The 12,949-nt window shown below is 39.4% G+C and overlaps 1 protein-coding gene across 8 annotated transcripts in view; it reads left to right on the top strand.

Annotated features, from left to right (window-relative positions):
* Positions 1-12,949, top strand: part of TBC1D31 (TBC1 domain family member 31) — a 65,714-nt gene that overhangs the window by 49,224 nt on the left and 3,541 nt on the right. For 4 of the 8 annotated variants that reach the window (XM_055545913.1, XM_055545906.1, XM_055545909.1 and 1 more), the window contains 4 exons: positions 1,662-1,754; positions 4,248-4,388; positions 5,443-5,637; positions 6,599-6,725. In XM_055545913.1, coding sequence (XP_055401888.1) covers positions 1,662-1,754; positions 4,248-4,388; positions 5,443-5,637; positions 6,599-6,725 — 556 coding nt within the window. Of the gene's footprint in view, positions 1-1,661; positions 1,755-4,244; positions 4,389-5,442; positions 5,638-6,598; positions 6,726-12,949 lie in introns of all 8 variants that reach the window. The other 4 variants (XM_055545910.1, XM_055545911.1, XM_055545908.1 and 1 more) reach the window with 1 other exon arrangement.

The following is a 12,949-nucleotide window of genomic DNA, read 5'->3' as shown; positions in this document are numbered from 1 at the left end:
TTCTCTCTCCCTTCTCTCCCTGAATCTTCCCATCCTATTGGAATTTTTATTAGGATTGCATTGAATTTATAAACTAATTTAGAGTTTAAAACTTGGTTTTGATCACATATGAAATTTTTTTATATATTAATAATCATTTATTTTTATAGTATGAGATAATGCTTTGTTTAAAGCCAACTAATTTTAAATTCTTTAAAATCTAATGATTCCTTTTAATAATCTCATCTAGTAAATGAGGTTGATAATTCATTATTCTAGAAAAGTCTGTTCTTCCCCAAAAGTAATTTCAGGCTTAGAATTCTGTGATCTCTTTATTCCTTTGAGATAGTGAAGGCAGTGTTTTGGTGAAAGCATCCTGTCAAGTCCTTTCAGCGGCGTGATCGGCCTCTGCCTCCCCTTCTAGCCTCTTGCCCTTCCAACTCCCTGTCCTGACAGTGAGCTCTGAGCCTGCTAAACTGCAGGAGCTTCTCTACTCACAATTCAGGGGCCAGCAGGAGAGACTTCTTGAGTCCAGAGTGACACATCTGTTAGTAACAGCAGAGTTGATCTGTTCTGCTGTGGTACATGGCTCTTTGTACCTCTGAAAATTCATAAGCTAAAGAGTTTCTGTAATTGAAATTCCTAAAAAGCATTCTTTGCTTTGCCAAACTTCTCCTCTGCCTTTTAGCATTGTAACTCCTCTTGGTCCATCAACTCAAGTATCCCTACCTTTGAGCTAACTGCTATCTCAGGAACCTCTTTATGTTGAACTGGTTTTCAGTCTGTGGTTTTTTCTTTTACTCCTTGGATGTATGTCCTTGCACATCCCACTATATTCTCATTTTTACTGTTTCTCTGTTATATTTGATAGTGTGCCTACAATATCTAACACTTTGCCTTGTGCACAGAAATAGTAATGCAGTCATTAACTGCTTATTGGTTAGATGATATGTTTAGATTAGATGCTAATTTTAGTTTTTGTTTTTAGTTTTTGTTTTAGTTTTTGTTCGGAAACACATATTGTGTTATTCTCACCCCCCAAAAAATGAGGACTTTAGGCAGCCAAGTATTTAAGACACTTCCCAAGATTCTCTATGTAAAGAGTCCTTTATCCAAACCCTCTAGTATATAGGCGTGAAATGCTTCCAAGTAATCAGATTTTGGAGAAAGGTGAACTTTAAATTGGCTGAATCCAAGCAGGGCACACACAGGTTGACTAGACTACAGTACACTTTGACTTGGAGTTACTCGTTGCCAAACTGAATTTAGAAAGGTACAGTTTAATCAAAAAGAACATTAAATAAATGTTATATCAAATAAGATTAAACATTTTATATTTTCATCCACTGTGAATTTAAATTGCTCAAGTTTTTCTAACTCATAATATGGCTAATGTAATATGGAAAGAACTGCCATCTGTTCTCCCAGCCTGGGCAAATGAGCATATGGTAATTGTGCTTTCTTTTTTAGAAAATTACACTTAACTTTAACTCAAGACATTATTTCTGGATTCCACCGTGAATGTTAATATATTGTGAATTACTCTGGCTTCAGAAACCCAGTATCTATTATTTTTAAATGCTTTTAGTGGTTTGTTCATATTACAAGATTACTAAATCTATTAAACAAAAATTATTTTTGTTATTTATTTTTGATATTCACAGTTTGTTATTTGGCCATAGGTACACATGAGAGATCGAGAAATTGCTGCCACAGCCAAAGACCTGGAAATGAGACATCTGGAACTCGAATCACAAAAAAGACTTTATGAGAAGGTATAAATCAACAATTTCCAGTGTAAGAAAAGCAGAGCTTGTACAGACTCTTTTTAGGCTGTATTTATTCGAGGTTTTTTAACGTTCATTTTGTTTGTGTTTTTTCAAGAAGAGTACAGTGTCATCCAGGATTGTAAGGTAGCCAGAATGCACAGAGTTTGTTGTAATTCTTTAATTCATGTTTCTCTTAACAACTTACTCTAGTGTCTGAAGCACCAGATGTAAGCCCCAGATTTTGCCTCAGGATCTTTTACTGACTTACTAGGTTTTCTTATATCTGTGTGATAGTGACTGCAAAATTAAGCCAGTACTTCACAAGGATCCTATAAAGTAAAGCAGACAAGAGCTGTAAAGCACACTTTAAATTTAAACCTTCTGGAATCAAATCATCAGGTACCTACCTTAGCACATATAATTCAGTTTCCATGACACTGGAAAAGAGAACTTTGGTACTGATATAAATGTTTATTATTGAGGAAATGCATTACGTTGCTCACTTACTTGATGTTGAAACCATAAGTTTTCACTTCTCTCAACCCTCTTAAAGTCAGACTGAGTTTGAAATCAGTGATAACTACAAATATGTAACAGGTATTTGCATATGATATGCAAACATGCGTGTGACTCTCTGTTGCTCACATTAAATAAGATTTAAAACATAGCAGCCATTCTTAACTAAATCACTTAAGTTTCTGCACTGAACTTTCTCTAAATCTGAGCCCCAGAGATTGACACTTTCACTGAGTTTCTTATGATTTTGAATTAGAATTAATTCACTTGAACTAAGCTTATTTTTTTTAACTATCGTTTGGGGGAGGTGGGATGGTGGCATCAGAAGCATGATTTCAGAATTAACAGAACATTTGCAAGAAAAATACAAGGAATTTCAAAATTTTTTCTCTTAGATTCTCAGTATTAACATTTTGCTAAATTTGCATTATCGTCTCTTTCAATTTACATATATGCATTTTTTTTTTCCGAACTGTTTAAGAGTAAGTTGCAGACTTGATGCTTTTTTGCCCTAAAAAATTCAGTTTATATTTTCTAAAACCAAGGATTATTACACAATCATAGTACAATGATCAAAATCAGGAAATTAACATTATTTATTATAAAAAACCTTATTCACATTTTATCAGTTGTCCTAAAAATGTCCTTTAGAGCAAAACGAAATCTAAGATAATGTATTTTTTCAGTTGTATGTCTCTTTATTCTAAGTTGGAACCATTCTTGAGTCTTTATATTTTATGACATTTATATTTTTGAAGCATACTGGCCAGATATATTGTAGAATGTTCCTCAATTAGACTTGTTGTTTACCTGATGACTAATGATGTCAAGCATCTTCTCATGTGTTAATTGTCCATTTTTCTTTCTTCCTTGGAGGTCATGTGATTAATGTCTATTCAGAATATGTAGGACCATACCTTCTCAGTTTTTATATCATGTCATTTTTTGTTGAAAACAAGATATTTTAAATAATAGGACAAATCTGGAAATCAGAGTCTCTTCTTTCCCTAGGGTTTCTTGTTGTTTCTTTGCTTAGTGACTTTTCTAAATTCTATAAAGTATTTTCTGTCATGCATAGTCACTGAAATCTCTACTCAGGTAACCTGGTGACTGGACAAAATCTCCTTAGGTCCCTTGAACCGTAAGCCTCCAGCCTTTGCCAAGGGGCTGTGTGTGGATCACATTGTGACACACCTTCCACACTCAGCTAGGCAGTTGACAGCTCTTTTCATTTCCTGATTTCACAAAACCTCAATTCATCAGAGTTGAAAGCTTAGGACCTTCTCAGGTCTGAGCATTCACACAGCCCTTGGCACGTGCACACTTTGACACATGCACGTAGACATCCAATTCCCCAGCTTTTCCTACCAAGCTTTTTGATTAGCCTGTTGTTTGCTCTGTGATCCACTGCCTCAGACAGCCACGATGTTCAACAGTTTCCCCTGTTTGTCTTCAGCAAACATCCCCAGGGAAAGGCTGTACATGAGTTCTGAGTCAGGTCAAGTAAAAACAGCTTTGGGAGGAGGGTCTTCCAGGTCAAGTGATGACAGGTCTCTGGGAATGGGAGTTTGAGGGAGTCCATTTTGCCCCCTCCATTGACTGCCAGGCTACCAGTTTTCAAGGCCAGCGGCAGAACTTAGGTGTGGCATGGAATAGGAATAATACAAGTTTAAAATGCCATAAAGTGCATCTAAGATTCAGCCATTTTCTATGAATAAATGCTCCCCAGATTGCTGCAAGCCTTCAGTTAGTTTCCAGAGTTCTGAAAAAGCTTGTTTTGCCAGTGATCTCGGTGCCTTTAGAGATGAGAATTTTCAGACATCGTTACTCTTATTTCCACTGATGTCACTCACCACTGTTTGCTCTTTACTTTGAAAATTAGATGATTATAGTTTAGGTATTCTAAAAAACAGAAAAATCATTTTTGTGTTCTAGCATTATTACTGTATCAATTGGTGATTTTTTTTTTTTTTTTTTTAGCAGAATCTCTCTAGAAATCAAGAAGCTGTTGCAAAAGAAATGAAGGAAAATGCAGATGCCTATAGACAGAAAGTGGATCTTGAAGAACACATGTTTCATAGACTGATAGGAACCGATCAAACTCAGAACCAAAAAATTCATAAGGTAAACATGGTAAATTTAGTGTCTATAGAGGGGAGAATTTCCATCTACTGTTCTTTTTAAAGAAGGAATTCAATATTGAACCCTATAAAGTTAGTTTCTTTGCTTCAGTCATCACAATTCCTAGAAACTCAACATTATTTTATTTGCAGGTTTCACTGACAGCATATCCATGTGTCTTTTATACTCCTTGACAATTTCAGGACTTGTAAGAAAATACAAGGGAAATAACTTTGTGAATGATACTGTCCTACATTAAGTCTTAGAAATTATACCTGAGTAGATTAGTTGCAAAACATCAGGTCTCTGCCTGGTATATAAGCCAGCATTTTCCAAGTGTATTCTGTAGAATATCAGTAACTTAGTGTTAAATAAAATGGAGATGACAAGTATTGAAAAAGCTGTCTTAAAAGTTAGGCTTTTTCATGCCAGATTTGAAGATATATGGTACATTGTGAATCTTTGAGAAATTTTCTTAAACTTATAGAATTTTGGGGGGAGTATCCTTTCAGAAATGCTGACTTAAATGAATTGAAATGGAATTTGAGGCCTTCAGGGAAGAACTTTGTTATCCCTTTAGCAAAATGTTAAATGGGTCTATGGCGGGGCCGGGCCTTGTCCCAAAAGCCAGGAATAAGTGTAAGATCTCCCTGCCTCTGTTCTGTGCCTTGACTGTTTCCCCAAGAATAACACCCCCTGCCTTTTTTCCTTACAGGCTTTTGTCCAGTCTGTAAGATAAGTTCTTCTGACTCCTTTTCAAAGGATTAAAACATGGAAATTATTTAATTCTCCCCGCCCCTTAGCCTAGAAGTTCTCAACCTTGGCTGTACATTAGAACCACCTGGAGAGTGCTCTGGAAGTACCAGTATCCAGCTGCTCCAGAGAGCAATTTAGTTGGTTTGTGCTGGAGCCTGGACATTGGTTTAAACACTGAGGTGATGCTAATATGCAGCCAGAATTGTGAACATCTGTAATGGACACTTGGAGACACTGAATGGATGTACCATATTTTATGTAGTCAAGTCTGATCTTGTTTCTGAAATTTACGAATTCTTAGTTAATTGAAGAAAATTTGGCGAAAGCGGAACAAGCATGTCTAAATACTGACTGGCGAATTCAAGCTTTACATAAACAAAGGTGCAGTGATCTACACCGAAATGAATGTTACCAGGAAATAGCTAAACTCCTTCGGAAAAACAGGAAGAAAGAAATAGAAGTATTAAACGCCATGATGGAAGGAGAAGCTAAAAAGGTAAGAATCATGTTATAAACTTCTTGTTATTTAAATCTTGAAATAGTATGTAATCAAGTGGCAAAAGCATCAACCAAATAATTTTTGTTCAAAAACATCTTAAAGATGATCTAATTTTAATAGGTATTGCTCAGAAAAGTCCAATATTGATGCCACCTAAGAATGACTAACCCACTGCAGTATTCTTGCTTAGAGAATCCCATGGACAGAGGAGCCTGGCAGGCTGCAATCCGTAGGATCGCAAAGAATCAGACAGGACTGCAGCAACTTGGCATGCACACAGGCAAGAAGGACATGACAAGAATGAGTGTCTTTCTCAGTTACATCAGTGTTTCAACTTTCCAGCTTCCTGTATTTGTTCTGGCTCATTGTATACTAGCACTTTAATTCACTGAATTTTTTATACTAATAACATAAAAGACTTTGAACAGTTAGGAAATATATAGAGAGCTACTAGTAACAAAACCCAAAATAACTGTAACTACAAGCAAGATAGAAATATTTTTCTTTTTCACATGAAGAAGTCTGGAGTAGGCAGTCTAGGGTTGGTATCCTGTCTCCAAGATCATCAGGAAAACTACATCCTTGAACTTTTCTGCACGACTTCCTGGAGTATGGTTTTCATTCGCAAGGACACCTTTCCACCCTTTAATTTTAAAAACTCAAAAAAAAAAAAAAACCAAACCCAAAACACCTCAGTCCCTTAATATTTGAGATCTGAAATGTACTGAAATGAATTATTTCAGTGACAGCTGGGACCTACATGTTTACGTGGCACTGAGGCTTTGAGTGGTAGGGACGTCAGAAGTGCCTCTGCTTTCAAGGCTCTTCAACAGCCTTGAGCCAGGATAGGGACCCAGATTGCCTAATACCAAGGAGAGGAAACAAACAGGCTTATTTCACTGTAGGAACTTGCATTTAGCGCAGTCATTATGTCATTTTTTTTTTTTATTGTATCTAGTGGGAGGAAGCTGAAGAAAAAGACTTTCATTTGAAATCAGAAAAGAAAACTGCTGCTCTTTCAGATGCATCTAGAAGATGGTTCCTAGAGAAAGAGATACATGATGCTCAGCATCCATGTGATAAAGGTGAGCATTCCTTCACAGTGTTATACATTCGTTCATTTCGTATGGTCTCTTATCATGGATAAATCCTTACATGTGTTTTGGCACTTATAGTCAAATTATTGCTCAGCTGAAAGATAATCACTAGTTACTATTTTTTGGTTGGGAAGACTGGGCTGAGGAGGTGGGGCTGTTTAAAAAAAAAAAGCTCCAAGAAAAATTTCTCAACTATCCTATAGAATTCTGTTTTATTCCATGGTTTCATGGTCCTGCTGCTGTTGCTGCGTCACTTCAGTCGTGTCCGACTCTCTGCAGTCCTGGTGGACAGCAGCCCACTGGGCTCCACCGTCCCTGGGATTCTCCGAGCAAAAACACTGGAGTGGGTTGCCGTTTCCTTCTCCAAAGCATGAAAGTGAAAAGTGAAAGGGAAGTCGCTCAGTCGTGTCCGACTCTTAGCGACCGCATGAACTGCAACCTACCAGGTTCCTCCATCCATGGAATTTTCCACACAAAGAGTACTGGAGTGGGTTGCCATTGCTGGGCATCCCCTTAATATACTAGAATATAATTTGTTCCCAAAGTGCTATATTTAGTTAATTTTAGTTTAAAAAAAAAAAAAGTGTGCTTTGCCCATAACTGGTCCTCAGAACAGCAGTACACGAAAGTAGCATGAGGAAACTTCTTATAGGATCTAATCAAACATTAGGTTTTGGTGCAAGGCTTCCCTGGTGGCTCAGCTGATAAAGAATCCACCTGCAATGCAGGAGACCTGGGTTTGATCCCTGAGTTGGGAAGATCCCCTGGAGAAAGGAAAGGCTACCCACTCCAGTATTCTGGCCTGAAGAATTCCATGAACTGTATAGTCTATGGGGTTGCAAAGAGTCAGACACGACTGAGTGACTTTCACTTTTCACTTACAGTGGCATTCAATGAAAAGTCAAAATTGTAACTTAAAATTCTAAAACAATACAGATACTCCACAGACTATACAGTCCATGGAATTCTCCAGGCCAGAATACTAGAGTGGGTAGCCTTTCCCTTCTCCAGGGGATCTTCCCAACCCAGGGGATCGAACCCAGGTCTCCTGCATTGCAGGCAGATTCTTTACCAGCTTAGCCACAAGGGAAGCCCAATACAGATACAGGGAACTTTTAGTTTACTATACCTTATATTGTTTCAGTCTTTTATAAAATGTGTATGTATTACTTTTTAAAACAACAGCCTTATTGCTATATAATTCACATGCCATACCATTCACCTATACAAAGTTTATAATTCAATGGTATTGTTACCATATATTGGATATATTCAGAGTGGTGCAGCCATCACCACAATCAACTCTAGAACATTTTCAGCACCCCCGATAACCCCATGCCCATTTGCAGTCATACCTCATTTCCTGTCACTCCCCCAGCCCCTGGCAACCACTAATCTACTCCTGTCTCTGTAGACTTGCCTCTTCAGGAAATTTCATGTAAATAGAATCATATAATATGTAGTCCTTTGTATCTGACTTCTTTCACCTAGATAATGTTTTGAGGTTCAACCATGTCATAGCAGGTATCAGTACTTCAGTCCTTTTTAATGCTGAGTAATAGTCCACTGTATGTGTATTCCATGTTTTATTTATCCATTCATTAACTGGTGGACATTGGGTTATGTCTAGTTCGGGGCTTTTATGACTAATGCAGCTGTGTATTACCTTCTTAATTACTTTTGTAGGGCACAAATTTGAAAAGTAAAAATAGAAATTAGATGCTATCATGCTTATTTAACTAGGCTGCTTTTGAAACCCCTCATTACCTCTCATGCTTTTGAGTTTAGGTCTCAAATAGTACTCAGAGCCCTTAGGCAAGCTGTGTTTAAAACCTGCTTGTAGAAGACCCCAACCACTGGAGCCGCCTTACTCCCTAACCCTGTCACACTGACCCCTACATTAGAAGAAAACAATAGACCCTTTTCAAGAACCTCTGAATTTAGAGATAGTAAAAGGGAAGAAACTGCAAAAGACTGCCTGCTCTGTAGTCTGCCTGCATCTGGGTCTCCCACCTCCATGGTGTCTTCCTGTTCTGTCCCCTACGTTTTGTCGACATCCCTGAGTTTCTCCAGTCAGAGAGTGTGTGGTTGATAATCATCCATCTTCAAAAGGCATATGTATAAGGATTTGATCATTGCCTTAATCAGGGTATAGAAATTAAATCCATGTCATTTAATCCTAAAACCAGGGGATAATCAGCTGTAATTGGGAAAATGGCATTTTGATCACAGGCGCTTGCCTTGGTTTGTCACTCAGAGCTGGAAGGGAGACACAGGAAGTGGAAACAGGCAAGTGTGCCAACAACAGACCGGTTATTTAAATGTTGCCTAGTGCCGGTCTCTCTTAGCAATAGGGAGGATATTCTTACCGTTTCCCAGAAAACAGAACCTTCTGGACAATATGAGTGGCCCTTGCTGACCCTAAAATCCCAGGCCCATAAACTTAAATTGAAGCTGAATAGCAATGTCTTATAAAATTAGTCCAGATTTGTAATGGGCAAAAGATTTGAACAGTTCTCCAAAGAAGATACTCAAATGGCCAACACACATATGAAGAGCTGTTCAGCTTAAATTAGTCATTGTGCTTGCATGCTAAGTTGCTTCAGTCATATCCGACTCTTTGCAACATCATGGACTGTAGCCCGCCAGGCTCCTCCGTCCATGGGGATTCTCCAGGCAAGAATACTAGAGTGGGTTGCCATGCCCTCTTCCAGGGGATCTTCCTAAGTTAGTCATTAGGGAAATACAAATCAAAACCACATGGGAAAAAAAATTAAAAATCAGATGCAGCTTCACGATCAGTTAGCATCGATGTAATCCATTAACAGGTGTGGGCAAGGACCAGCCAAACCAGAGCAGTGCTGGTGGGAATGTGGCGTGGCACAGCCGCTGCGGGAAACAATCCCGCAGTTCCTCAGAAGGTTAAACACAGAGGGACTGTATGACCCAGAAGTTCTACTCCTATATACACACCCAGAGAATTGAAAATATATCCCTGCAAAAACTTGTATACTGAATTGCCCACAGCATCAATGTTCATAATAGCCAAAAAAAAGGGAAACAACCCAAATACCCATCAAACGAGGAATGGATAAAATAAATTGGTGTACCCATACAATGGAATTTTATAGTGATAAAAAGGAATTAACTGATTCATGCTACAAAATGGATGGACCTTGAGAATCTTATGCTAAGTTAAAGAAGGTAGACCAGAAGGCTGCATGTTATATGCTTCTCTTCATGAAATGTCCGGAATAGGCAAAGCTCTAGAGGCAGAAGTGGGTTAGTGGTTTGCAGGTGGGAGCAGTAGGGGAGTGGGCTACCAGTGCATACGGGGTTTATTTTGGGGATGGTGAAAATGTTCTAGAACTAGTGGTGATGATTACACAACCCTCAGTGTACTAAAAACACTGAATTGTACCCTTCAAAGGGGTGAATTTTGTGGTAAGTGAATTATCTTAACAAAATTTATTGTTTTAATGACATTAGTAAATGCTGGTGGCCAGGCGGAGCCATTGGACCAGGTTTTTAAAATGACTGGGCCTTGAAGAAAGGGAGGAGCCTGGAGCAGTGGGAGGACCGTTCAGGGAGGCAGGATCTCATGGTGAGGTGACAGGAAGACCTAGTCCCAGCTTCACGGCAAAGGAAGACAAGGCTCAAATAAACTTAGCCAGAGTCACCAAGCTGTGTCCTTCTGGTTAGTTTATTTACTCGTGTTTAATCTGTGTTTATTAGGAAGTGTTTCCTGGTGTTGTCTCCTCATTTGTAAAATGAGAAGAGTATGGACTAGGTGATCTGTAATTTTGTTACAGTTCTAACATTGTATTACACCATTTTCTAACCCCTCATGGTTTGCAGGCTTCCCCAAGGATCTCTCTCAGGAACACATACATACATACACACTGTTTTCCCGTACCAGTTTTGTGCATTGACCAATTAAAGCCTCCATGACTACCCTCATATAAGAGTTGCTTCAGTCATGTCCGACCCTTTGCAACCCCATGGATGGTAGCCCACCAGGCTCCTTTGTCCATGAGATTCTCCAGGCAAGAATACTGGAGAGGGTCACCACGCCCTCCTCCAGGGGATCTTCTCGACCCAGGGATCGAACCCACATCTCTTGTGTCTCCTGCATTGGTAGACAGATTCTTTACCACTAGTACCACCTTGTCTGAGACAGAACTTGTTAAAAATAATTAATCAGTGGCAGAAACTTGCCTGTCATGGTGATTCAGGTTAGGCTAACTGGTGCACAGGGCTTCAGTACAAGGATGGTTCGAGAGAGTGACAGGGACCCTCAGTGCCAGGCTGAGCAGTTGGGCTTCATCCTGTTTACCAGCCTGGCAGACAGCAGAGTGACCTGTGGAAGACCGAGAACAGGGCTTCCCTCCCAGCCAAGGAATGCAGTTAGGGAAAGGAAGGAAATTTAGTTTGTTCCTTTTTGCTCTTTTTGAATTTTGTGTGGCACATGTAGTACCACTTTAGAAAAAGGTAATTTTAAATAATAAGAATTACCTTTGGGGCTTTAAAATAAATACCTTAATTAAATGAAGGAAATAAGCAAGCTACAGTACAAGAAGTACAGAAAAAAGAACTTTTACCTTTCTGTTATAATTAGCAAGTGACTGGCAATTTTTTAGGTGCATTACAAATTGTTTTTTTAAAAAATACATATTTGGGGACTTCCCTGGTGGCTCAGTGGTAAAGAATCTGCCTGCCAATGCGGGAGATGCAGGTTTGATCCCTGGTCCAGAAAGATCCCACCTGCCACGGAGCAACTAAGCCCATGTGCCACTACTACTGAGTCTGTGCTCTAGAGCCCGGGAGCCCCCACTCCTGAGCCCTCCTGCCCCAACTACTGAAGCCCAAACGCCCTAAGAGCCCATGCTCGGCAACAAGAGAGGCCGAGCACTGGGCGCTGCAACTAGAGAAGAGCCCACACAGCAACTAAAACCCAGCACAGCCAAAAACAAAATTATTTTTTTTAAATACATATTCAGGACCTGACCAATGGTGATTTAATTTCGTAGATCTAAGATAGAAACTGGAAAGCTAGATTTTTGTTTTAAAGTTTTACAGGTGAATCTGCTCAGCAGTGTTTGAAATGTTGCTATAAGCAAAGGAGGGAACCATTGGCCCCTCCGTGTTTATAACCCAGCCCTTTGGCAGGATGAATTAAGCAGCTGTGGGCAGGATGGATTTGGGAGGACAAATGAGAGACAAGGAACTATGCAAACTCAGACTTGGCAGGATCTGATATGTGAATCATCTCTGCAGTGGTGGTTGCCCAGCCTATGCCAGAGCACTAACAGAGCTGTGAGCACATTGCCTTATTCCATTTTCTACCACTATTTTATTTAAAAGTTGTTCCTTCCTTACATATAGTTGAATCTACTCTTCTTTTTGTAAATCTTCTGATTAAAAACTGTTCTCTGGTCAGTGAAGTGAAAGTTGCACAGTTGTGTCCGATTCTTTTCGACCCCATGGACTATAGAGTTGATGGAATTCTCCAGGCCGGAATACTGGAGTGGGTAGCCTTTCCCTTCTTCAGGGGATCTTCCCAACCCAGGGATCGAACCCAGGTCTCCTGCATTGCAGGCAGATTCTTTACCAGCTGAGCCACAAGGGAAGCCCATTCTCTGGTCAGAATGGCCATCAGAAAAGTTTCTAAAAATATACTGGAGAGAGTGTGGAGAAAAGGGAACCTTCCTACAGAACTGATGGCGAGGTAAATTGGTGCAGCCACTGTGGAGAACAGTGTGGGGGTGCCTTTAAAAACTAAATATAGAATTACCGTATGGTCTAGTAGTTCCACTCGTGGGCACGTATCCAAAAAAGACAGAAATTCAAATTCAAAAAGATACATGCTCCCCGTTGTTCATTGCAGCACTATTCACGATAGCCAAGACACAGAAGCAAACTTAGATGTACACTGATGGATAGTGGATAAAGAAGATGTGGTACATGTATACAATGGAATACTACTCAGCCTTGAAGAAGAACACCATTTGCTGCAATATGGATGGACACAGGGATTACCATACCATGTGAAGTACGCCAGAGAAAGTCAAATATCATATCACTTACATGTGGAATCTAAAGAAATGATACAAATGAACTTATTTACAAACAGACTCACAGACAGAAAACAAACTTATAGTTACCAAAGGGGGAAGCAGGGGGAGAAGGATAAATTAGTATGGGATTAACAG

This window comes from Bubalus kerabau, chromosome 14 (genome assembly GCF_029407905.1).
Source record: "Bubalus kerabau isolate K-KA32 ecotype Philippines breed swamp buffalo chromosome 14, PCC_UOA_SB_1v2, whole genome shotgun sequence".
Taxonomy (NCBI): domain Eukaryota; kingdom Metazoa; phylum Chordata; class Mammalia; order Artiodactyla; family Bovidae; genus Bubalus; species Bubalus kerabau.
The sequence above is the reverse complement of the archived record's forward strand: the minus strand, read 5'-3'. Positions and strand labels throughout refer to the sequence as shown.